The sequence below is a fragment of the Lytechinus variegatus genome, chromosome 1, assembly GCF_018143015.1.
Source record: "Lytechinus variegatus isolate NC3 chromosome 1, Lvar_3.0, whole genome shotgun sequence".
Taxonomy (NCBI): Eukaryota; Metazoa; Echinodermata; class Echinoidea; order Temnopleuroida; family Toxopneustidae; genus Lytechinus; species Lytechinus variegatus.
Genome location: NC_054740.1, coordinates 43,481,389 through 43,508,265, shown reverse-complemented (window position 1 = coordinate 43,508,265; position 26,877 = coordinate 43,481,389). Strand labels below are relative to the sequence as shown.

At 38.7% G+C, this 26,877-nt stretch overlaps 1 protein-coding gene across 2 annotated transcripts; it reads right to left on the bottom strand.

The window, feature by feature from the left end:
* Positions 1–26,711, bottom strand: LOC121414799. 2 transcript variants are annotated; one of them, XM_041607864.1, is made up of 6 exons: positions 26,396–26,711; positions 24,158–24,230; positions 20,901–21,001; positions 20,072–20,164; positions 18,649–18,723; positions 1–1,116 (listed from the first exon to the last, which is right to left on the bottom strand). In XM_041607864.1, exons 1-6 carry the CDS (start codon positions 26,468–26,470, stop codon positions 1,039–1,041), a joined length of 495 nt encoding a protein of 164 aa, XP_041463798.1. In that variant the 5' UTR covers positions 26,471–26,711; the 3' UTR covers positions 1–1,038. The 2 variants fall into 2 exon arrangements, with proteins under 2 accessions (XP_041463798.1, XP_041463791.1); XM_041607857.1 differs by having other exon boundaries at positions 24,086–24,230; positions 26,396–26,710.
* Between the last annotated feature and the right edge of the window lie 166 nt (positions 26,712–26,877).

Here is a 26,877-nt window from a genome sequence, read left to right as displayed (position 1 = left end):
AAATCGACTATGGGAGGTATATTCGAAGACATTGGGTTTAACTGAAACGACGAAATAAAATATCATAAAAATCGTCAATATTCAGGGTCCTGTTTTAAAATATGAGACATGATAACATTTAAAAAACAAATAATGACCCCCACCCAATGTGTTTTGCATTGGTACATCATTCGTTAGGTATATTTTTTTTTCGATACACATCGGCATTTATGCAATGATAACCTTGGTTGAGATACATCTACAGATATAATACCTGCGTCATGGTCGCATTTCTGGCGCTCACCCTAGATTTGCCGGCCTGACGGGTTATTTCATCGTGGCAATGTATCTCTCGGAACTACATATATTTTCATTTGCTTATTTTCTTCTCTGTGTTAACATATATGTTATATACATACTTTTTTGTCCAATGTCTGTCCAACTACATAACATAGTATACAAATAACGCATATTATTGAGAGCATTAGACAGAACTATACACACATGTAATTTTAGAACACTTCCAACACATTTGAGCCACTAAAAAGGTCATGAGACTAGATAAATGCCTCAGCAAACTGCTGTGTATTATACAATATGATTTATGAAATAGTCGGATGCGGCCCCTTGTTATTTTATAAACCATCCTCATCTCAATATCATGACCGGTTATTATACTTTATTAATAACCGCCCATCACCGGCAACTAGCCTACCGTCTAAACTCCCTGTAAACCTACACGTTAGCATGGTTAGGCCAAGTCACGTTCGTGTGTGCAACCAATATCAACGGGATCCATTTCGTCATCTGCTGGTTCAATCCATTGGTATCCTAACTCTACGGTAATTCCGAAATTTCCTCCGTTTAAATTTTCTTAAACAACATTCTTGGTCATCTTGCTGTTTCAGGCAACGATCATGTCGTTTCATAAAATCTCATCGGTTAACCAAATTAATATACAGCCGCAATTTAACTATCATCAAGTTTTTTTTTCCCAACAGAAGTGCCTTTGCTATTAGTATGGCTCTATAAATGAGGTTGCTTGATGTGTTGCCATGGTTATACCATGTTATACGGTCGACCACGCCCTTCTTTAAGCTCCTGGTACTGTGATATCACGCAAAGAAGACACAAAATCTGAAAATAAGAAGAAAATAAGATTAGCAGTTACTTTTGTACGATGCTGCGCAAGACCGTGTTTACACGTGCATCGGCTTTTAGTTCAGAACCAAAAGCCGATGCAGAATCGGCTTTTGGTTTGCGTTTACACGTTGTTACAGCTCGCGGTTCAGAACCGCGAGCCGATGCAAAAACCTGAAATAATATATGCACACCAACAATATACGTCGTAATAAAGACAACGCTGGATCAGTGCGCTTGCAATTACGTCACAATGGTAAAGTAAATTAAATGCGCACAAATTGCCGATGCAGAATCGGCTTTCTGTTTACACGTAGTAAAAAAGCCGATTCTGCATCGACTCGCGTTCAGAACCTACTACTTTGGTGGTGCGAATTGCCGGTTCTGAACCGCGAGCCAGTGCAAGTTAATCGCGTTTACACGCTATGAAAAAGCCGATGCCGAGTCGGCTCGCGGTTCAGAACCGCAAGCCGATTCAAAAGCCGATTAATACCGTGTTTATACTTAATCGGCATTTGAATCGGCTCGCGGTTCTGAACCGCGAGCTGTAACAACGTGTAAACGCAAACCAAATGCCGATTCTGCATCGACATTTGGTTCTGAACCAAATGTCAATTAAGTGTAAACACGGTATAAATGTAAACAAATTTTGAAAACTAAAGCGGAAGGGCTGAGTAATAAAGTTGCTGCTTTTCACGCTCTCATAGATGAATATGAGGCTGACATTGTTTGTGCAACAGGATCTAAAGTTGATGAAAATGTGTCCTCATATGAACTGTTCCCTACACATTTCAATGTGTATCGAAAGGATAGGAAACGTGGAGGTGGTGGCATTATCACAGCTGTTAAATCAAATCTTGTTAGTACTCATTGCCCAGAAATGGATACCAACTAAAAAAATATATGGGTATGCATCCATTTACAAGATGCAAAATCGCTATACTTTGGAAATTTATATAGAGCAGCTAACCAACTTATTGAGTATTGGTCACAGCTTGAAGAGTCACTAGATCAAATCTTCCGAAGGAACATGCCTTTTATTGTGTTAACTGGAGATTTTAATTGTCCACAGATTAATTGGTCTACTGATCCACCTACGGCTGGAGGCCACCATGGAAGGCATTTGTTGTCAGTCTGTGATGAATTTCATCTTACGCAGATGACCAAGGAGCCTACCAGAGTCACCAAGACAACAGCCAACATCCTGGATCTCGTATTAACCAACTTACCCTGCAAGGTCCAGAGGTGCAGAGTCAGGGCAGGTATTGGTGACCATGATGTAGTTGTAACTTCTGTTGTGCCAAAACCCAAGCTTCTCAAGAAACCAAGGCATAAAAATTACTTGACTTACAAAGGTGACTTCGATCAAATGGGTAAATATATGACTCAGTTTAAAGAACAACACTTCGCTCTAAATTCAACTCAGAAATCTGTTTCGGAAATCTATAACAGTCTCAAAGATGCTGTGCTTAGTTCAGAGATAAAAATATCCCATGCGGAATGTCACGGCAATCGAACAGTCTTCCATGTGTAACTAAAACCATAAGGAAACTGATCAAAAGACGCAACAAACTTCACAAGAAAGCCAAGAAATCTCTACCGTCTACTGACTGGGAAATCTTTAGAGAAGTACGGCGAAATGTCAAGAAAGTCATCAAGAAGGGAGAGTCGGAATACATCAAGAGTAGCATTGATGACCTGAACAAAGATCAGCGACCCTTCTGGAAGTAAATCCGAGGTAAAAGACTGGATAATTCATCCATACCAACTCTGAAAAAGGACTCTTAACTTTAATTACATATTCCGAAAAGGCTGTATCACTTGCTAATCATTTTCACTCAGACTTTACAATTGAGAAGGATGACTGAATCCCGTTCACGCTAAGTAAATTCCCCGCTATGGATGGCATCGAGATCAGACAAGAAGGTGTTCTGAAGCTTCTCAAAAACTTAGACACTAGTAAAGCTGCTGGTCCTGACGAGATCACTGCCAGAATTTTGAAAGAATCAGCAGCAAAATTAGCTCCCGTTCTGACATCATTGTTCCAACGATCCCTGGACATATGGATTCTCCCAGACGACTGGCTCTTCGCAAACATAACATCAATATTCAAGAAGGGATCTAGAGAAAATTCCGAAAACTACCGTCCTGTTTCCCTCACATCAATTATGTTTAAGTTTTTGGAACATATACTTCACTCTCAGATTAGCAAACACCTTGATAAGCATAAAATCTTGACCCCGTTGCAACATGGTTTTCGGAAGGGACATTCATGTGTCACTCACTTAATTCGGGTTTTAAATGATTGCACGGAAGGATTGACATCTCGCAACAAATCGATGCTGCAATTTTGGACTTCACCAATTAAAGCTTCCGACTGCGTGCCTCACGAAAGGCTTAAATCAAATTACACCAGTATGGCATCTGGCAACCACGAAATGGCATCCAATAATATCCGGGGTCCCACAAGGGACTGTATTAGGCCCGCTGTTATTTTTAATCTACATCAACGACACTGTAGAAGAGCTTCGGTGCAATGTACGACTGTTTGCGAACGACTGCATCTTATACACCAGCGTCTCTAGTGTTCAAGATTGTTTCAGGCTCCAAAAGGATCTTGACGTTGTTTGTCAATGGGCTCCTAAGTGGCAGATGACCTTTAACCCTGAGAAGAAATATCACCTGGGTCTGATGAGGTCGAAACTCCTTCATGAATACACCATGATCGGAGAAACTCTGGATTGAGTTCATGAACATACCTACCTTGGAGTAAAGATTTCTGCTGATCTTACTTGGAAATCACACTATCAGCGAAATAGTCAGCAAATTGGTATCCTTCAAAGAAATATCCATCAGTGCAGCTCTGATGGAAAGCCTGCAAAGCTCTTATTCGTCCACACCTGGAGTATGCGTCTGCTGTTACTGATCCCTACCAAGCTGAATACATCCATATGTTAGATAAAGTTCAGAGAAGAGCCGCTCGTTTTGTGATCAACGACTACAGTCGTAAGTCCAGTGTTTCCAAGATACTAAACAATTAGAGTGGGAAAGTCTTGTTGGTAGACGAGTCAATGCCAGATTAAGCCAGTTCTACTTAATTCACAAGGGTGAATCTCCGGTAACGTCAACCAAACTCCACCTTAGAAACCCCAGCCGTCGACGCTTCACACCAGATTCCTACAATATCATCGAATCTAGAACTGATAGGCATCTGTACTCATTCCTGCCCAGAACCATACGGGACTGGAACGATCTTCCCTTAGCCACTACATCAATTATATCCCTTGACAAATTTAAGGCTGCTCTAAATTAATCAATGGCGCATCTGCATCCGACCACAGCGTCATGGAACTTTCGTTCTGTTGCTGTGTACCCGTGATAATGATGATGATGCGTAGTCGGGTCAATATACAACAGAAAATACACTTACCCCAGACCAATTTCAACAAATGGTTTTCAACGGGTTTTTATACTATTTGACGACAGGAATAACATACTAAAAATCTACAAAAATCCGCTTACGGGAAAGTAGTTATTTTCAAGATGGCGCAAAAGATGTCCGCCATTCACTGAAAATTGGATATAACCCACTCATTATCTACCCTAGAATCCTATTTTGTAGGTGTAGGGGGTAAAAGAATTTGTCTGTACAGGTTAGAGTGAATATAAGCACTACTGGGTGCCTGGAAAATCCAAGATGGCGCCTAAAATGGCTGCCGTAGGCTTGAAATCCACAATTCATCTATTACTTACTAAAGTCGCTGTAATTTGATTTCTATGGTTTCAAGGATCAGGTGGTAAATTGGGTCGTTACAAGGGTATCCAGTGGTCTGATATGTCTGAAAATCCAAGATGGCTTCCAAAATTGATTCTAAAATGGCTGTGGATACTTAAAGCGGTCATAGCTCATTTTTATCCCCCTGTAGTGACAATTTCTGAGTTTATTTTAGGATATCAAAGAAGCCTGAAATACGTTTATCTCGTTTATGTGATACTGTGTAAAAAAAAAGAATCAAAAGCAATTTAGCCTTTTTTTTAGTTGGACGCAAAGAAATATCCACCTGTTAATTTTAAAGACAGTATTTCCCGAACAGCAGGTGAATTTTCAAAAGAAAGCATTCCCAATACGTGTTGAACCCTAAGAGACACGAACTTAGTAATAATATGTAAATAATGTTTTTCTTGGTTACGCAAAATGACCAATTAGATCTCGCCCTGTAAGGGCGTTTCGTGCGTTCTTAATTGACGATACGGGACTCTTAAAAAAAGCCCGGTTGCTGATACTTCAGTAGAGTCGTCAGTGTTCAATTTTGGTTACATCTTTCTCTATGGGGATTTGAACCAATATCTCCCCGAGATCGTCGGCTTAGCTCCCAACAGCCTACCTCACCGATGCTGTCTGGGCTGGTCTTTTTGTAGAGGAGAAATGGACTCCTGTTATAGCTGACTTTCTACGTCTTTTTCCTGATATTTATCGGGTATGTACTCTGATATTTATAATAACGTTTCTAGTAAAAAGAGAAAAGAGATATTTGATATAACTAATTTCTTGACAAAGTATTTGTACTGAAGAAATTATACCGAGTACGTTTGTAGACGACTTTATTTTTTGTATCAATAAAGTGTCATCCACATGAAATGTCGAATATTAGCAACAAAAAAAATAGATCTTTGAAATTATTTAGGTTGATTTATATGTCATTGTAGACAGCTTAGTATTTAAGCGATCTTCACTTGTCGATATTATGGAGAGTTTTCCAATGTACTAGTGAACATTGTTATTCGACCTTGACATTATGAAAGTCATTCTTGTCGAATTTCTTAAAGGCATATAGGCTAGTTTTACATGATGTACTTGTACTTTTCTTAGAATTATTGCTAAATAGACAATTCTCATTGTCATTATTATGAGATGTTAAATTATACCTTGTTACACGTTTTGAGGTCGTTTATCTCTATTCGACGACGAAGTGTATTAGGACACCGTTTGTTTTATTTTGATAATTGTCAGGTTCCACTGAGACCCTCACCATTGACGAGTTTTGTCCTGATATCGACGATTCATCTCGTTTCCACTCTCCGATGTACATGGCAGGCCTATAGCTACGTATTTCATCATTCCAAGTTCAGGTCGCACAACTCAATTCGCCAAGTAGACACCAACTTTTGTAGACAAGTCAACTTCTCAACGCTTTGGCCTAGTTTGGAGTTTATATCCTATTTTGTCACTTAATCAATTACTCTGTTTTAAACTGATAGAGATCCTATACATTTCTTTGAATATTCGACATAACTTGTACTGTCTTCAGTTTATTGGATAAACCATACAGGCATTTCTTTGAGTTGTAAACACTCTGTAAAATTGTCATAGAAAGCATTGGAATCATTTTAATTATAAATTGAAGTCATGGAACCGTAATTATTTTGTCAAGTGCTTATTTTTCTTGAATGATCACGTATAGCTAAAAAGTTGGGATGTTTGAGTCGCCGTGCTTGTTGTTGCTTGTTTAGTTTTTTCCCCTTTTTTTTCCTAGTCTGATTGATTGGTGTGTTTGATTTGTCTTTGCTTTTAGAAAGAAACATAGCATTTTCTCCACCAAATCCTCCAAAATACTCAGATCCGTCCCAACAAAATGGTGATCCCGACGTGATCTGAAAGGGAGCTACAAATAGTAACCCTTAACCCTTATAGCGGCGAAACAGATTTTATATAATATACATAGTATATTTAAAGACGTGATCTTTCAGGATAGATAACGCACATTAGCATTGAAGGAATTAAAATAAGACTGTCATATTAATAACATAGGAACAGGGTAAGTGCAGTGGTTGTACCGCGCTCGCGCTCTTTCACAATGTCACAAGAAGATGCCGCAGAGAAATCTACTGCTGACTCTGAGAGCATACTTGGGGCAGTAGCCTTAAAGCTGCCGCCATTCTGGCGAAACGATCCAGAGGTATGGTTCGCGCAAGCGGAAGCCCAATTTGCCACGCGCAATATCGTAGTTGAGAGTACAAAATACTCTTACGTGATCGCGACACTACCACCCGAGGTAGCACAGGACATTCGCGACGTCCTGATAAACCCCCCTGTTAGTGAGCCATACACGACGCTAAAGAAAAAGATCATAGCGCGAACGACGGAATCGGAACAGAGAAGAGTACAAATGTTACTCACAGAAGAAGAACTCGGAGACCGAAAACCTTCGCAATTATTGCGGCGCATGGAACAACTAGTCGGAGATCAAAAATTAGAAAGCGGTATACTTAGGCAGTTATTCTTACAACGCTTGCCGCATAATGTTAGACTGATCTTAGCCTCCACGAGTGAGTCGCTAGCCATATCGGATCTGGCCGCATTGGCAGACCGAATTCTCGAAGCGCACGTGCCTGTCGTGAACACCGTGGCGCCGGTTACTGATGCAGGGTCACACGCTATCACGGTTAAGCCAGCCCAATCCGGAGATACACAGGGTGCGAATTCAAACCTTGTGAGGCAAATTGCGGATTTGACAAAGCTCGTTCGTGAGTTAGCCACAACCGTAGGACAATTGAAACACGACCGTAGTCGTAGTCGAAATCGTAGTAAAAGCAAGATGCGTGACAAACGTGATTCTACGCCCGTCAGTGAATCGCCCGAAGATAGAGGATATTGTTGGTATCATTCTCAATATGCTGAGAACGCGCATCGCTGCAAGGCACCTTGCAATTGGAATAGTCAGGGAAACGCATAGACCAGAGGGTTGGGGCGACAAACCCCACTGGTCAACCGGATAGTCGCCTATTTTACATTAATGATATCAATTCGCGAAAGAAATTTCTGGTTGACACAGGCGCGGCAGTGTCGGTAATCCTCCCGACAAAGCAGCAGAGGGTTAAACCTTCTACCTTGAAACTACGCGCAGCTAATGACTCGCGCATCACAACTTACGGACAACAGTCGCTTACGCTAGATTTAGGCCTACGTCGCAGCTGCCGGTGGATATTTATCATAGCTGACGTAACCATGCCTATTTTAGGTGCGGACTTTCTGCGCCATTTTCAATTTCTCGTTGATATGGCAAAGCCGAGGCTTATTGATCCCCTAACGAACATGCAAGTGTCAGGTAGACATACGGAAACCGTGTCACTTAGCCCCGTATTTGACACGCCTGAAGCTATTGATGCGTACACGAAGATGTTGCGTGATGAATACGCTGATATCACGATACCCGTATACCGTTCGCAGGACGTTAAGCACAATGTGGTACACCACATTGAAACGCGAGGACAGCCCGTTACGGCTAGGCCGCGTAGACTTACCGGAGACAAGTTAGACATAGCTCGTAATGAATTCCAGCATATGCTTGATTTAGGTATAATTAGGCCGTCTAGTAGCCAATGGGCATCACCGTTGCATATGGTGCCGAAAAAGACTGCCGGTGATTGGAGACCTTGCGGTGATTACAGGGCACTTAACAAGGCTACCGTACCCGACCGCTACCCCGTGCCCCATATTCAGGACTTCACCGCGAACTTGAATGGAAAGCGCATATTTTCCAAGATAGATTTAATTCGTGCGTATCACCAGATACCCGTCGCGCCAGACGATATTTGCAAGACGGCTATATGTACACCTTTTGGCCTTTATGAATTCGAACGAATGCCGTTCGGTTTGCGTAATGCTGCGCAATCTTTTCAGAGGTTCATAGATCAGGTCATTCGTGGACTACCGTTCGTATATGCTTATATAGATGACTTACTCGTAGCTAGCGATAGCGAGGAAGAGCATGAACGCCACCTACGTCTGCTCTTTGAAAGACTTAGGGAGTTTGGTGTTGTCGTTAACCCAAACAAGTGCGTTTTTGGCCGATCGGAGCTAGAATTTCTAGGTCACCGTATCAACTGCGATGGAGTCAGTCCACTCCCGGACAAAGTGGATGCGATTCGGAACTGCAATGTCCCCACGACAGTGAAGCAGTTGCGAGGATTTCTCGGGTTAGTGAACTTTTACCGTAGATTTATACCTAACTGCGCGCATATCCTCATGCCTCTCACAGACCTCCTGCGCAATCGTAAGAAGCGATCTAAGAAACCGCTAGATTGGTCGCCTGCGTGTACGGCTGCTTTCGTTGAAGTCAAAGAGAAACTAGCGCAGAGTACGTTATTGGCCTATCCAAATTCAGATTATCCTCTGAACTTGATGGTCGACGCATCAGACCGTGCTATTGGTGGAGTTATTCAGCAACTTCACGACAATGCATACGAGCCAATTGCATTCTTCTCGCGGAAATTGCTACCTGCTGAAACAAGGTATAGCGCATTTGGGCGAGAGTTGCTGGCCATTTACTTGGCAATAAAGCATTTTCGATACATGCTAGAAGGTCGTCCTTTCTGCGTTTATACCGACCATAAACCTTTAACATACGCATTAAATGCCAAGCCAGATCGCCATAGCCCCCGCGAAATTCGGCAGTTGGATTTCATATCGCAATTCACCACAGACATCAGATATGTCAAAGGTCAAGACAATGTGGTTGCTGACACCCTATCTCGACCCGATATCAGCGCCTTGCATACCGAATCTCGGGTTGATTTCACGGATATTGCGGAAGCACAAGAAACCGATTCAGAATTGCAAGCGTATCTCAATTCCGAGATCAATTCTAGTATGGTGCTCAAAAAAGTACCAAGGCTCACCACTGGTGGCTCGATCGTATGCGATACTTCTCACGGACTCACCCGTCCTTTCGTCCCGAAGTCTCATAGGAGGGCAGTTTTCAATGCTATCCATGGACTCTCTCATCCAGGAGTCCGAGCAACACAGCGTGCGATTACCGCTCGTTACGTATGGCCTGGGATTAATAAGGACGTACGCAAATGGGCCCGAGAATGTCTACCGTGTCAGAGGTCAAAGACTAATAGACATGTCAAAGCCCCACAAGGGACTTTTAGTACCCCAGACGCGCGTTTTGCACACGTTCATCTGGATCTCGTTGGTCCATTGCCCCATTCGAATGGTTATACATACCTACTTACGTGTATAGACCGTTTTACCAGATGGCCGGAAGCCATCCCGATAACCGATATCACCGCGGAAACGGTTGCCAAATCCTTCGTAGAAAGGTGGGTTGCCATGTTTGGTGCACCCAGCTCTGTCACCACCGATCGTGGCAGGCAGTTCGAATCACGCCTATTCGCGGAACTGACTAAGTTGTTAGGTACAACCCGCATCCGAACAACCGCCTATCACCCTGCGGCAAATGGGATGGTTGAAAGATTTCACCGTCAACTTAAGGCTGCTTTGAAGGCTTACGAGGATCCTTCTCGATGGAGTGAACAATTACCTTTGACACTCCTAGGTATCCGGTCTACCATTAAAGCAGATTTGTCATGCTCATCAGCAGAGCTAGTTTTCGGGACAACTCTGAGATTACCCGGACAGTTCGTTACGGCTGAGCGAACTGATGTAGATCCGAGTGACTACATTTCCCGGTTACGTAGACACATGGCGTCATGTACACTTACCCCTACTAGAGCGAAGCAAGGATCGACGCATGTTCCTAGAGATCTTTTCTCGTGCTCGCATGTGTTTGTTAGGGTAGATTCCGTTCGCAAACCGCTACAACAGCCATACAAAGGACCGTATAAGGTGCTAAAGCGCAAAGACCGCTTTTTCACGCTTGACATTGATGGCAAACGCGATCAGATTTGCATAGATCGTTTGAAAGTTGCATATGTTGAAAATCAAGAAAGTCTGGAAGAAAGCCTATCAAAGTCGAAAAGTATCGTTAAAGGCAGAATTCCAAGCTCTGTGGAAAAGAGTGCAGTGCAGAGTTCGCGCACGAGTACACCCACTACACCTATCCGAAAAACTCGATCTGGACGACATGTTCGATTTCCAGAACGTTATATTGCAGTTTGGTAATTATCATAATTATGTATGACTCATACTTTGTAGTTCTGTTTATTGTAAATAGAATGTCGTAAGTAAGACATATTCATGACTTCCTTACTAGGAGGGGATTTTATGTAGTGACAATTTCTGAGTTTATTTTAGGATATCAAAGAAGCCTGAAATACGTTTATCTCGTTTATGTGATACTGTGTAAAAAAAAAGAATCAAAAGCAATTTAGCCTTTTTTTTAGTTGGACGCAAAGAAATATCCACCTGTTAATTTTAAAGACAGTATTTCCCGAACAGCAGGTGAATTTTCAAAAGAAAGCATTCCCAATACGTGTTGAACCCTAAGAGACACGAACTTAGTAATAATATGTAAATAATGTTTTTCTTGGTTACGCAAAATGACCAATTAGATCTCGCCCTGTAAGGGCGTTTCGTGCGTTCTTAATTGACGATACGGGACTCTTAAAAAAAGCCCGGTTGCTGATACTTCAGTAGAGTCGTCAGTGTTCAATTTTGGTTACATCTTTCTCTATGGGGATTTGAACCAATATCTCCCCGAGATCGTCGGCTTAGCTCCCAACAGCCTACCTCACCGATGCTGTCTGGGCTGGTCTTTTTGTAGAGGAGAAATGGACTCCTGTTATAGCTGACTTTATACGTCTTTTTCCTGATATTTATCGGGTATGTACTCTGATATTTATAATAACGTTTCTAGTAAAAAGAGAAAAGAGATATTTGATATAACTAATTTCTTGACAAAGTATTTGTACTGAAGAAATTATACCGAGTACGTTTGTAGACGACTTTATTTTTTGTATCAATAAAGTGTCATCCACATGAAATGTCGAATATTAGCAACAAAAAAAATAGATCTTTGAAATTATTTAGGTTGATTTATATGTCATTGTAGACAGCTTAGTATTTAAGCGATCTTCACTTGTCGATATTATGGAGAGTTTTCCAATGTACTAGTGAACATTGTTATTCGACCTTGACATTATGAAAGTCATTCTTGTCGAATTTCTTAAAGGCATATAGCCTAGTTTTACATGATGTACTTGTACTTTTCTTAGAATTATTGCTAAATAGACAATTCTCATTGTCATTATTATGAGATGTTAAATTATATCTTGTTACACGTTTTGAGGTCGTTTATCTCTATTCGACGACGAAGTGTATTAGGACACCGTTTGTTTTATTTTGATAATTGTCAGGTTCCACTGAGACCCTCACCATTGACGAGTTTTGTCCTGATATCGACGATTCATCTCGTTTCCACTCTCCGATGTACATGGCAGGCCTATAGCTACGTATTTCATCATTCCAAGTTCAGGTCGCACAACTCAATTCGCCAAGTAGACACCAACTTTTGTAGACAAGTCAACTTCTCAACGCTTTGGCCTAGTTTGGAGTTTATATCCTATTTTGTCACTTAATCAATTACTCTGTTTTAAACTGATAGAGATCCTATACATTTCTTTGAATATTCGACATAACTTGTACTGTCTTCAGTTTATTGGATAAACCATACAGGCATTTCTTTGAGTTGTAAACACTCTGTAAAATTGTCATAGAAAGCATTGGAATCATTTTAATTATAAATTGAAGTCATGGAACCGTAATTATTTTGTCAAGTGCTTATTTTTCTTGAATGATCACGTATAGCTAAAAAGTTGGGATGTTTGAGTCGCCGTGCTTGTTGTTGCTTGTTTAGTTTTTTCCCCTTTTTTTCCTAGTCTGATTGATTGGTGTGTTTGATTTGTCTTTGCTTTTAGAAAGAAACAGCATTTTCTCCACCAAATCCTCCAAAATACTCAGATCCGTCCCAACACCCCTATGAGCTATGATTTCGGTGTCTAAACTATGGTTTAAAGGGTCAAAAATAATGCATGAGGACAGTCAGTGGTCAAGTACGTCCAAAAATGGAGTAAAAAATGTCTCTGATGTTACTTACAAATTGACATAATTTGTTCAATATCTGTCTGGAGAAAATGATTTTTATGTCTAAACCATAGTTAGGTAATGCAATAGGCAAGTTACAAGGTCAGTCAGTGGTCGAGTATATTAAGAAAAAAAAATCTAAGATGGCATCCAAAAATGGGGTCTAACTTGACTGTTGATACTTATTGGACACAGTTCACCTGAGGGATATTATTTTGGTGTCTACACTAGCCTAGGGTTTCAGGGATGAAATAATACTTTGGGACTGATTACATTGATGTGCAGTTTTCCTTTTGCCTGAAAATCCAAGATGGCTTCCAAAATGGGTTCTACAATGACTGGTCTTACCTAAAATGTGACATTGTAACCTGTATCAACAAATTATTTTACCCCCTGGACCATGGATATGCAACGAAATGGGATTCTAGGGTGGATAATGAGTGGGTTATATCCAATTTCAGTGAATGGATCTTGGATACCTTCATAGAAAAAACTGCTTTCCCCGGATACAGATTTTGGTAGATTTTTCGCATGTTATTCCTGAGGTCAAATAGTACCAGAAACAGATCAAAAACCTTTTGTTGTCATTTGTTTGGGGTCAAACCATGACCCGACTAGCGCGAAAATTCGAAGGAATGTAGCAACACAATGACCTGTCGATTGCTTTGCGCATTGATGGAGAAGGAGGGGGTTGGAATCCACCTCCCGCACCCTATGCAATAAATGTTAAAAGTTATATAATGATAATGATGATGTCCAATGATGCTGATCCACAGCAGTTATATTGCGCCATATATATAAAGTGCGTATCAAAAAAGTTACACTTAGAAAAATCCTGTAAAATTATACATTTTGTAAAATCCTGAAGATTATTCCACATTTTAACATTGATACAGATCCATTTAAGCAAATGACGATATAACTGTCGAAAAATATTTCCACTTGAGGGAGCACCACTTACTTTTGAAAAGTTAGTGAAAAATGATTTGCGCAGAACTTTGAAATAGTTAAAAGTAGACCTTAATCATGAAGAAAATGTGTAGTTTAGCTAGTAAAATTGATTTGAAGATATCTTTGACCTTTTTTAAAATTTGTTTCCTTGCCCAAAACACTTCGAAGAGTGAGATTACACCCCACCCCACTCCCCCACACACCGAGTCCATCGTGACGATGTTTGCTTTACACTGAGCTGTGATTTACATGAAATGGCTTAGGCTCGATTTTCTTTTTGTTAATCATTGTCAAGCTTGGGAAAAGTGTGGACAAACAAGTATTAAATGTAAAATGAAATGCAAACCCACTTTAAATGATAAAAACTTAGTGAAAAATGCTGGAGATGTCTGATATAATCTTTTGTTCAGATTTAGTTATGTCCTCAGATCCAGCTGGCACAAAACGGGTAAAGGTTGTGCCCAGGGGGGCCACTTACATTGAGGAGTGGATACCATGCGAGACAAAAAAACACGTATAAAAGGATGTCTTTTTCACGATAGGGCACGTTACGTACGTAACGTGATAAGGGTGTCAAAAACACAAAAATAATGAAAAAAGGGTATCTATTTCGCTAGGTCAATTACGTGTTTAGGGTCGAATTTGCGGGGATGATAAAACAAAATTAAAATGTTTTATAAAGGATGTCCTTTTTTCCCAACACTTCGTGTTTAGAGTCCAATTTGAGCGAGGTGTAGAAGTTGGGGTCGTACTAAACCAAATAAGGTGAAGCCGACGACCGAAGGACCCGTAACAATAAAACATTCCTGTAGGCTTGTTTAGGGGTTCATTTCAGGGAATATTTGCCAAGAGTATCGTTTTGTTTCCAATACTTGTTACGGGTAGGGTTTCACACCCCAATACTTGTTAAGGGGTGCATATTCAGAATATGGAAATTACGTGTTTAGGGTGCTTTTTGAGACCCCATGGTCGCGCATGGTATCCACTCGTGAATGGAAGTGGCCCCCCCCCCCCCCCCGGGGGTTGTGCTTACTAAGTGTTGAAATTTAAATTTGGGTGGCAAAATTTTTACAAAATGCTTGAATGTATCCGTTTTATTTCAATTGACTAATAGTGGAAGGGAAATATATGAGAAATGTTCCACAGGGTAAGATTGATTTCGCCCTTTCCCCTTGACACAGTGTAAAAACAAGCATTTCTGCGCAAACAGATTTCTGCGAGCTTTACAAAAATGGACAGTGCTCACTCAAGTGTAACATTCTGTCAAAACTTTTACTTTCATTGGATAGATGAGACCCAAACCCAAGAACATATATGACAAAATTACCCACATGTTGTATTTTTTTCAATTCCCAGGGCTTTTTCAAAGTGTAATTTTTTTTGATACGCACTGTATTAATATATATTAAAACATGCTCACGCAGGCTCATCCATTTAGGTTAATTATTAGACATCTGCAGAAATAAGCGGCGATTTTTGTGGGACGATTAGAAAAGTTCAATGCTATCAATTTCACGGAGCCAAGAAGGGAGGGAGTTCCAAAGTCGCGGGGTAATAGATGAAAAAGTATAACACTCAAACTCCCCGTCAAAGCTATAAACCAAGGGGTTGAAGGTGAAATATCTCCCGGGTGTAACTTTCAGGAGGTGCAAAAAAAGGGTATTATAACTTCAGGGCATCGTTTCTTTTTTTTATGCCTGTCAGAAATATCCTTTAACCATGCTTTCATGGGTGTCGATCCCTGGGGATGGGGATATATACCCCGCCCCCCCCCCCCCAGTAAAATTCAGGTGGGGATGGCCTGTACAATCATCTCCCCATATTTCGTGGGCGTGAAAAAAACATATCTCCAGAAAAAAATACATAAATCAATACAAATTGACAACACTGCATGGAATACAGAAAAAGAACCAAAAACGAAAGTCGTTCCCTAAATCAGTTAATCCTTAGTTTTTTTTTCTGAAGTTGACAAGTCTGTTTTGAAAACAATTATAGCACTCGTCTGTATGTGATAAGTGAACTTGCCGACATAGGGTAATTTCAGGAGCCTTAAATCAATGCACATGTTTAGAGCATACAAACATGCTATTTCCTTTTGATTTATTCCATTGCTTCATCATTTTGTCCTTCATCCGCCAATTGATTGATAAAGTTTTTTTTTTTCTTTTTATTTGTAATTGATTATTATTTGCCATTGTTCATCAGTATAATCAGAGTATTTTGTCTTGTATTATGTTCGAATGGAACTACAGACTGAAGTGTTAAAAATGGCTACGCCCGAAATTTGAGGCTGTGTAATTTACGACTTTGGAGCTTTGCTTGTATCATCCTTTGTCTAAAATAACGCATGCAGCCTCAAATTTCAGGAGTAGACAGTAGTCTACACAAAAGCGATGGTTCAGGCTGGAAATATTTTTATCTCAATAAATAGTGTAAAATTCACTGAGCAAAATGCTGAAAATTTCATCAAAATCGGATAACAAATTACAAAGTTATTGAATTTTAAAGATTCGCATTCTTCCGGTGAAACAGTTCTAGTCATGTCTTTATGAATATTCATTAGGTGGGATGGTGATGTCATAGCCCCACTTGTTCTTTTGTATTTTATTTTATGAAATAAGGTTAATTCACTTTTAACTAAACAATTGGATTGACAACTGATTAAGTGCATTGTGTGAAAAACTTTGCATTTTTTTAGTAATTATGTTTGCATCAATATGATTTCTTTTGTTCTCTTTTTCTTTCCTGTAATACATGCATGAATAAATCAACTATAATTTCTTCATTTCCAAGGGGGATCCACACTTTACAAGCTTTGCTTTTAGTGGATCCCCCTCATTTCCATTTATGCTCTATATTATACTGGGGTTTTTGTCTATTTTACGAAGTAAGAATGCCCTTCTGTAAAATTGTGCTTGATTTCTATTGATTTATATAACTTTGTATTATGTTTTGAATGGTAATGAAATAAAAGAATTCAATCGAAAAAAGTGCATTTGTTATTTTATTGCCGCAACTTATTTCATCATAATGGAGATTCATCATTTATACATGTATGAACATGATGAAAGAGGGAAACATTCATGATTTCATGTAATAACATAAGAAAATGGAAAATGTGGATGTCACATCATCAGCCAACCTAATGAATATTCATGACGATGTGCATATAATACCCCTTTCATAAACCCAATTATGCGGCTAATAGCAGCATAATTTAGTCGTAAAATTGGAGGAGGACAAGAGTAATCCGCATTATTTTGATGCTGCTATTATCCGCATAATAGCAGCATCGGGACAAGATTTTGAGTTTATGAACGCATTTTCAAATAATGCCGATAATTGCCATCAGATGGTGCGGTCACTAGTAGGTCACCCTTTTCCAACACAACCGCATCGGAGGGGGCGTGTCCAGTTGTCATGACGATTATCCGCCTTTTTCAGGACGAGCGCTCGTAAAAATAATGCGGCTTATTTTCGGAGTTTGTGAACGCAATTTTTATTGAATTATCCGCATTACTATACCCTCTTCATAAACCTATCCTCCAATTAGCCGCCTAAGAGTAATGCGGATAATTCAATAAAAATTGCGTTCATAAACTCCGAAAATAAGCCGCATTATTATTACGAGCGCCCGCCCTGAAAAAGGCGGATAATCGCCATGACAACTTGACACGCCCCCTCCGATGCGGTTGTGTTGGAAAAGGGTGACCTTGTGACCTCACCATGGCAATTATCCGCATTATTTGGAAATGCGTTCATAAACTCAAAATCTTATCCCGATGCCGCTATTATGCGGATAATAGCAGCATGCGGATAACTCTTGTCCTCCTTCAATTTTATGACCAAATTATGCTGCTATTAGCCACCTAATTCATTTTAATTGGGCTAATTGGAGGATAGGTTTATGAAAACGGTATGACTGTTTTCACAATATACTGATAAACTTTAACATTAAATAACTTGTTATTTCTTATCCGATTTTGATGAAATTTTCAGCATGTTGCTCTGTGAAATTTACTCTATACAGGTATATTTAGATTTAAGATATTATCAGCCCGGACCATCCCTTTAAACACTCTTGCCTTGTTTTATATTTTAAATTTTGGATGAACATGCGGATTAAAGAGTAAGAAAGTACTAATCCAAAGTCGTAAATCACGCAGCTTAGAATTCAAGGCGATCCATTAAAATGTGAGCTTACTCTATAACCTCTTCCAAGAAGATGATGTATAGGCGCTAAATTTTCACGAATAGATTTGACTTCTATATAAATTATTTGAAAAGTTTTAACTTTGATGGTACTTCTTTATTTAGTTTTTGCCACGTTAACAATTTTGTTAGAATGTGACCTGAGATAAAAATAAATCGTGTAGTTATCTCATTGAAATGACATTCAGACCGTACACAGAACTGTATTTTCATGTTTCACTTTTTATGAACAAATCTGTTCTTATTTTATGTTTCAAGTGTTACTAATGCTATTCCGTATTCAAGTAGGCATTATTTTCTATCAGTTTTCAGTTGTTCATTTTCTTGAAATAAAATACTTGTAAACTTGAAACTTGTTGTATGTTACAATGTTTGGTAATGTAATATTGAACTTGGACTACATATTATGGCACAGAAAGTGATTTTAGTATGCTCTAAAATGCGATTTTTCGCATGTCAATTTCTTAAAAAGTCCTACAGTGGAAGGGAAGGGGATACCCACCCCCACCCCCTACCCTCTCTAATATTGTTATACTTGCCTTGGGTGCCGTCACAATGAACCAAACAACACATTGTGCGATATCGATTCCGTAATCTTCAACTTCTCCCATTCCCTGTTAGAAAGAAAAAAATAAAAATTTCATATCTCACTACAAAGTGATACACACCTCTGTCTATGTTCATGAAGTTTGACCACTTTTTTCATGATATTCAATAACATGCAATTGTGATGAATCTCTTATGTGTGGTGGCCATAGCTATTATTCATAATTATGTGTGTATGTTTATTTTATTTTGTGTGTCTGTATATTTGCTGCTTGTTTGAGAATCAGCATACTTTACACTGGGTTTATATTCCCATGTAGGATTTCAAAATGCTAAATAGATACCAATTAGATTAATATTAAACTCTGGCAAATACATTTGTATATCACCAAAACTGATTAATTCAACAGCCATGAATAATTTCTCAATTGTGTAAACTAACTTTAAAACACGATAATAGGGAAAACATAAAGCATTTGAAAAAAGGGTATTTCACATAAAAATTCTCTGTGCATCAATACACACGTCTTGATTGAGAAATCAAGATATTTATGTTCTGCAAACGTGCGTGGGAATGACCATTAAAATGTGATTTTTAGCATATTCAGCCCACCGCCCAAAACTTTCATACTCCTTCAGTCCTTTTGCGGCCCCTAAATATAACTTACGTAAACTGAGAAGAAAACGAGTGGAGCGCCTCTGGCCATTGCTGGCAGTATCGCCTGCATAACGCCCTTTAATAGAGTAGCAGTGCTGACTTAAAAAGTGTGGAATAATTATTCACAAAAACACCATCCATATGTTAAAATACTATGTTCATTGACCCTTAATAACATTTTACCTTGATTGTGTGACAAGACGATCAGTGATAATTGATTATAATAGCCCCATGTCCAAATTTCATGAACTTGTTCCATTAACTTTAAAAGTTATGGTGGCAATTCAACAAATGCCCGCAACATGGCCAAAGTTCATTGACCTTGGTCATGTGACCTGAAACTCACGCAGGGTGTTCACTGATGCTCGATTAAGCTTATGGCCAAGTTTCATGAACTAGGTTCATATACTTTTAAGTTATCATGACATTTCAAAAACTTAACCTTAGGTTAAGATTTGATGTTGACTCCGCCGCCGCCGTCGGAAAAGCGACCCCCTATAGTCTCGCTCTGCAACGCAGGCGAGAACAATACCTTTTCAAGGTTTTCTCCACAATACTGAATGATCTAAAATGATCATTTATGGTTATAAATCCTCAACTACCATCATATTTATTAAACTACGCATACATACGTATTGCCCCTTATACTGTATTGTTATAATTCAACTGTATTTTTGAATTGCATTTTCATATTTTTAAGAACTAAAAACTTAATTCACTTTGCTATTAATAAACAAAATAAAATATAAATGAATTACCATGAAAACAAAGACGATTATCCATGAGATAAGCTGAAGAACGATGAGAAAGGGAACCGCTATCATGTAGGGAATCAACATGCACTTGGAATTCTGCAACGTTTGGTAAAATATAATTCAACAAAATACAAATTAATCGTTGTTTAAGAAATTTCGTTATGAGTCCAAACATAGATGGAATGTATAAATACAATATTTATTTTGATCCCAGGAAAGTGCATTGAAGTTCAGAAGCCATGCAAATTAAGACGAAAAATGTTGGGAGGAATTAAATGAGATAATCCATCTGCTTAATATTGATGTTACTAGTAGTTAAAAATGTCTTTATCCACTTTCCGCTTTCTCCACTCTAATCAACCCCTCACCATGCTCACATATCCACCCCCTCTCTCTCTCCCTCTCTGTCTTTCTCTCTCTCCTCTATTTTTTGCGGAGCGTTGTGACCCAGTGGAATTTTAATCTGCGGACTTTGTTACAGAGGGCCTTGGGTTCGAATCCTATATAGCCATGGAGTAAATATCCGTCAGCAAAAATGATTGATTTCCAATGTGCTGCACTGAACCAAGGTTAGGTAAATGGGGAAACCCGACAGGATTATGCACAAGCCAGGTGCCTTTAGCAGCTGCTGGAGCTATTGGGGTAATATATAGTGCACCATTGAAATAGGTAACTAGATAATCGGTGCCTCATACATGTAAATGTTATGTGTTAATTTCATCTTCTTTCCTCTACTTCCCCTTCTTGTTCCATCACCTGATTTATCACATCATCCCATTTCTATCCTTCCACCCCTCCCATCCAACAGTATCCTCCAACCATGGTAACCTACCTTAGCCACGCCCACTAGGAGTATAATGGAAGCGATGAAAAGAAAGGTGAGTGCCACTAGGTCAATACTGTACGCAGCGTAAAGCCCCTGTCTCGCAGCTCCTGTGAATAAAATACCAAGAGAATTCCTTAGACACCACCAAAACATGCCTTTCTTTACACGTCAAACCAGGGACGGAATAGTTTCATACAAGAGTGCTGAATTATATTTCCTTTAAAAAAAATTGAATCAAATTAAAACCTACCCAACCCCCCCCCCCCCTTACCCCTCCGAAAAAAGTGGGTAAGGAAGAAGATAAAAGAACTAACAGAAAAAGTGAAAAGAGGGTAGTAATTTCAAAGAGGGGTGCACAAAACGATTCCAGCGTGAGAGGGGAACAATGTACACTCTTAAAACAAATCAGTGAAATTGACTAGACAAGTAGTCAGCTGGGAGCAACTGATATGGAAATCACTGATAATCACATTTCTGACATATATTCTAATCAGAAATAACCATGTTCTAGTAAAATACGACTAGAAAAAGGTCAAATTTGACTAGAATAACAGTTGCTCCCAGCTGACCCTTTTAACCAGTCATTTTTGACTGATTTGTTTTAAGAGTGTACAAAAAGGGAAAATTACCTTCACATCGTGTTTCATACATGTCTCCTACTTTCATTAGCTAATAATCAAATCGATTTGTATAGAAGTTTATAAGAAGTCAAATCAGAAAGGATGTAATTGAGATTATGGCTCGTGAGAACCCCTTTCATTCTGTACTCCAATAAAATGTCAGGAATTTCAATCTGTTCAGTGGATATTTAGGTGCAGTAACATGTTGTTTTTTCCCCCAAAATTCTGTCTCTCCTAGAAATGACTATGCCATTTTTTACTTAGATATTTTGATGCTATTTTCAATTGGTATTTTTTGCTCCTCGGGTGTATACAACTATATGTTCCTTGAATTGTGCATTCAAGTGATCTCACGGAGTTAGAAAATGATCACAATCAATAACACCAGTGCAGATAAGCACATAATAGGAAAAAGTATTATTATTGACCCGACCCTTAGGTCAAATGCCATGTAATTTTGCAATTTTGTCCATTTCTCATTAATGACATATTTTCTACAACAATCATTTGGTACATATATGTATAAAGACAAAATAAAGAGGAGAAGGGCTGTGTTATGAATGGATGGATTAGTACTGCAACAACGTATAATATTGTATATATATATATATAGTAACAAAATATGCTGAAGATAAATGGTAATGCTTTCAAAGCCAATATAGTTTTTATTTCCTCGAATTTTCGACGGACCTCCGTCTTCTTCAGGAGTAAATACACTGTGAAAAAAAAGAGTAAATTTACGTTGGTCATTTTTTTGTTGGGTAATATATACGTTGGTTATTGTTTTGTTGGGCATTATGTGCCCAATACTTAGGCAAATTTTTACTCTGCCGCTGCCAAAATACAGATGTCCAATTGTTGGGCTAGTAATTGCCCTGCTGAGTGGTAAATGTTGCGAAACTTTACGATCACGAGTTGCGCTTGCAGCATGCTACACACGGTCGATAAGATATGGAGGAGCTTCTAGATGACTGGGGGCTGGGGAGCCTCGCTGAATCTTTCATAGATGAGTTGCTTAAACGTTTTTTTATTTTTTTTATTTTGGACTTTACGTTAAGCATAATTTGTAAGGAATTTGTCAGAATAGGCCTACATACATGACATATATCTGACGCTGTTTTGTTTTTGCTTCACTCACTTGAGATATGCACTTGCACTTGTATGCAGCGTTGTGCATGCAAAGCACTTTCGGATAAGGTCTCCGGATCGACACGGACCAGGTACACGAAGTGAGTGTAGGCCTTGCCCAGATGTTGGGTTAATAACTTTATTAAAAAGTTGGGCAAATTAATGTCCCCCAAAATGTAGTTCAAAATATTACCCAACAGTTGGGCACATTAATACCCCAACAACGTTGGGTAAAATATTGCCCAGTAGTTGGTAGGGTTGACTATCGGCCCAACGTTGGGCAAAATATTGGGTAAAATATTGCCCAATTTTTTCACAGTGTACAATGTGTGGTATCAATCAGAGAGCGCATCCTCAGACAGATGTTGTTATGATGACTGGCTGAGGATGCGCGCCCTTCACAGAAACATACATAGTGAAGGGCGCGCATCCTCAGCCAGTCATCATAACAACATCTGTCTGAGGATGCGCTCTCTGATTGATACCACACATTGTATTTACTCCTGAAGAAGACGGAGGTCCGTCGAAAATTCGAGGAAATAAAAGCTATATTGGCTTTGAAAGCATTACCATTTATCTTCAGCATAAATTATTTTGTTACTATAGTATTAGAGAAGCCAATACGTGAAACTTTAAGATATATATATATATATATATATATATATATATATATATATATATATATATATATATATATATATATATATATATATATATATGGTTCGTTTGAATGAATTAGTTATAACCACATGTTTGTCAGTGAAGGATTATGTGTCTTTTCTATTTCAAGGCGTCTTAACCATGTTAACTGATCATACCTGCAAAAGTTAAATCATCTGAGTTAAATATGAAAGGTGACAAATCGAATCACTGGGGACAAGGAATGGAGTTCCTGACTCAGATCAACTGCTGGTTGGCAAAACACAGGGTTACGATGTACCACCTTTACTTTTTAGATGACTCGACTGTTTCAACAATGATTACATGCATGGGTAGCAAGATACGTTTTAACAGAGAGTGAATTACATCTGCATCTATTCAAATAGTACAAAAATGAGTTTAATTCTGTTATGTAGCCGAAGCACCGCGTTAAACAACAAAAAATGATGAGAAATATATATTAACGATGTAGCCATGCATGCTTCTGTTCTGAACACTCTAAAAATGGAATGTTTAATCAACATTTGAAAGGTTGGATGAGTGACAACATTTTCTAAATGTGGCATTTACCACTTTAAATGGTTGTACCCAACACTTAAAATGTTGGATTTAGCTTTATACAAAGTTGGATGTAAAATTTGGAAAAAGTTGTCACCCTAGAGCTCTAACCTTTCAAATGTTGATTTAACATTCCATTTTTTAGAGTGAAGTATTTCATCATTCCTTTGATGGGGGTATTAATTTGTTAATTTTCCAGACACCTTACATTGGTTTTCCATTTACCATGTTCACCGTTCATCATGGAGGTATTTGTAGGGACACTAGTATTAAGTTCATCACACATTGAACACGCACCCGTAAATGACGACATCTCGATGTAGCCGACGAACTCCCATAGCAGGATCCCCACGCTTACGAAGCAGTAGATCTAAAGACGAATAATTAGACGATTAGAATAGAATGAGAATCGGATTCTCATCACACATTACCCAAATCTACATGTTCTCAACCCCTCTCCAATTTAGTTTTCGTTTTGGGATATCTTTTCTTTTTTTCTCTTTTTAATGTTTGAGCACGACAGCATAAATCCAAGGAAGGGGAAATCAAACAAATAATAATAATTAAGGACAGACATACGGAATATCAATATATATGCAAACAGACAGACCGAGAAATGCAAATAGAAAGAGTGATGGGGAGGGAAAAGAAAGAAAGAAAGAAAGAAAGGAAGGAAGGAAGAAAGGAAGAACGAAAGAAAGAAAGAAAGAAAGAAAAAAAAAAAAAAAAAAAGAAAAAAAAGACAGACAGATAGATAGATAGATAGATAGATAGATAGAAAGAAAGAAAGAAAGAAAGAAAGAAAGATAGATAGATAGAAAGATAGATAGATAGATAGATAGATATCACAGCAAAATCTGTGGTGTTAACCGGTGTACATAGAAGACCACACCAGTTATTTTACACCAGTGTTAAATTGGTGGTGTTAGTTTTACGCCTATAGGTGTTATTTCAACAGCCTTTGTTGGTACATTTACACTCTTCGGTGTTATATTTAATCTCAATGGTGTAATTTTAACACCTCAGGGAGTGGTCCTTTATTAACACCAATTGGTGTCAGTTTTAACACCGCAATTTTTACAGTATAGATAGATAAATAGACAGATAGATAGATAGATAGATAGATCGATCGATCGATCGATAGATAGATAGATAGAATGATAGATAGATAGATATAGACAGAAAGAAAGAAAGAAAGATATATATATAATCATAAATAGGTATAAAGATATATACCAGACAGAAAGGTGGATGGAAGGATAGAAAGAGAGAGCGGGGATAGATAAAAAGAAAAAAAAGAGATAGATATCTATATGTATCATAATCATGGAGGCAGTAAAAAGCGGGTGAATGACATTGTAATGATTATTACTGGAAGATGACATTGATTTATGATACAATAGAACCATTGAAAATATTTTAGTGAGGTATTTATATACGTTGAATCCATGTATTCATCATTTCGTGATGAAATGTTTAAATACTCGATTGTGTACTCAATACGCATAATATTCCTTACACTCATTTCTAAAGGTTCACGCCCCGGATTGGGAACCTATTGAAAAGGAGATCTTTGAAATCACTAAAATGAAAAGCTTTATCCATTAAAGAAATCGGATTGGGGGGATTGTATATAACAGATCCGATTTCGTCTATCATAAAGAATTTCTGAAAAAAAAGTCAAGACAGCGGTGAAATGTAAACAATTTTGTGCATTTATCACGGGAAATGCACCGGTGTATCCCATGTCCATTTAACAATCCCAGCAGGGGTCGATTTGTGCATGGAGATATTAATTCATCTGAGTTTTACAATATTATCTCCGTGATTCGTGGAGACGATGCGTTTATTCTACATTTTCTAAAACTCACGTGTGGAACAGGAACGCACATCATTTCAAAATACCGTAATATCTAAACTGCAAGTTTTTAGTCTTGTGTTCTAAAACACATCCATCCTCTATGAATATATTTAGAACCACCAAAATCCATAGCATGGCTGAATTGTGTATATACATTGTATATTACTGCTTATACACAAGCCCATATTGTGTTTGATTTATAATCCTGGAATTCCATCTTGAAACGTTTAAAGTGACTGAAACTTAACCAAACTCCAAAATAGACAGCTAAAAAAAATCATTCCGTTTTCTCGATTTACTCAAAATTAACGACAATAGACCTGTATGGTTCTAATAGTGATTATAGTTTGACGTTTTCGCCTTTTCTGAATGCCAACTACACGTCCGTATGGGGTCCATATTCTTCAAGTAGTCACGTTTTTACAAGGCCTCGACGGCGTATATGGGAGCCACTTGATCCGGCAACCTGATCCGTTGAGAACCTCATCATCATAACAAAAAATTTCCGCAAGCGACATAACCCCTGAACTTCAGTAAAACTCTCACGGGAATACCAAAAGATGAAGGTCACATTATATTTTCATTTGGGGGAGGACGAACATCCGTACATGCATAATATTGGAGATTTAAGTTGTACCAAAGTATAAAAGATAAAAAGCGAACGTTTAACTTACCAATGAATATACACCACTAGCTGTAGAGCCACTCCTGACATTTTTAAAGCAGCAACATCTAGTTAAAATCGCCATCGTGGAGGAGGTACTGTAAGTTCTCTATTTTCTTCGTCTGTTGCTGCAGCTTTGAAACTCTATGAAATGATTTGGAGCTTGTAGAAGTTCATAAGAGTACGATTAGGCATTATAGTTATGGTCAAACCGTCTGGGTAGATAAATAGACAGCGAATGACACTGACGGTTCCTTGACAAGGCACTCTTTGTGGTCCCAATTTGCGAAGCGGCAGAGTAAACGCGAATGGATCCTGGATGAATTTCTTGCATCAGTGCGTTATGTCGTCAACGCGAACTCGAATGACACTGAATGGAACCACTCCAAATTTCGTGGCAAAAAAGGTAATTCAGAAAAAAACGTCGAAGACATGAATATCGTGCCATACGATGTAACTAGAAGATCTGAAATGCCTGCGTAGACCTCCCAT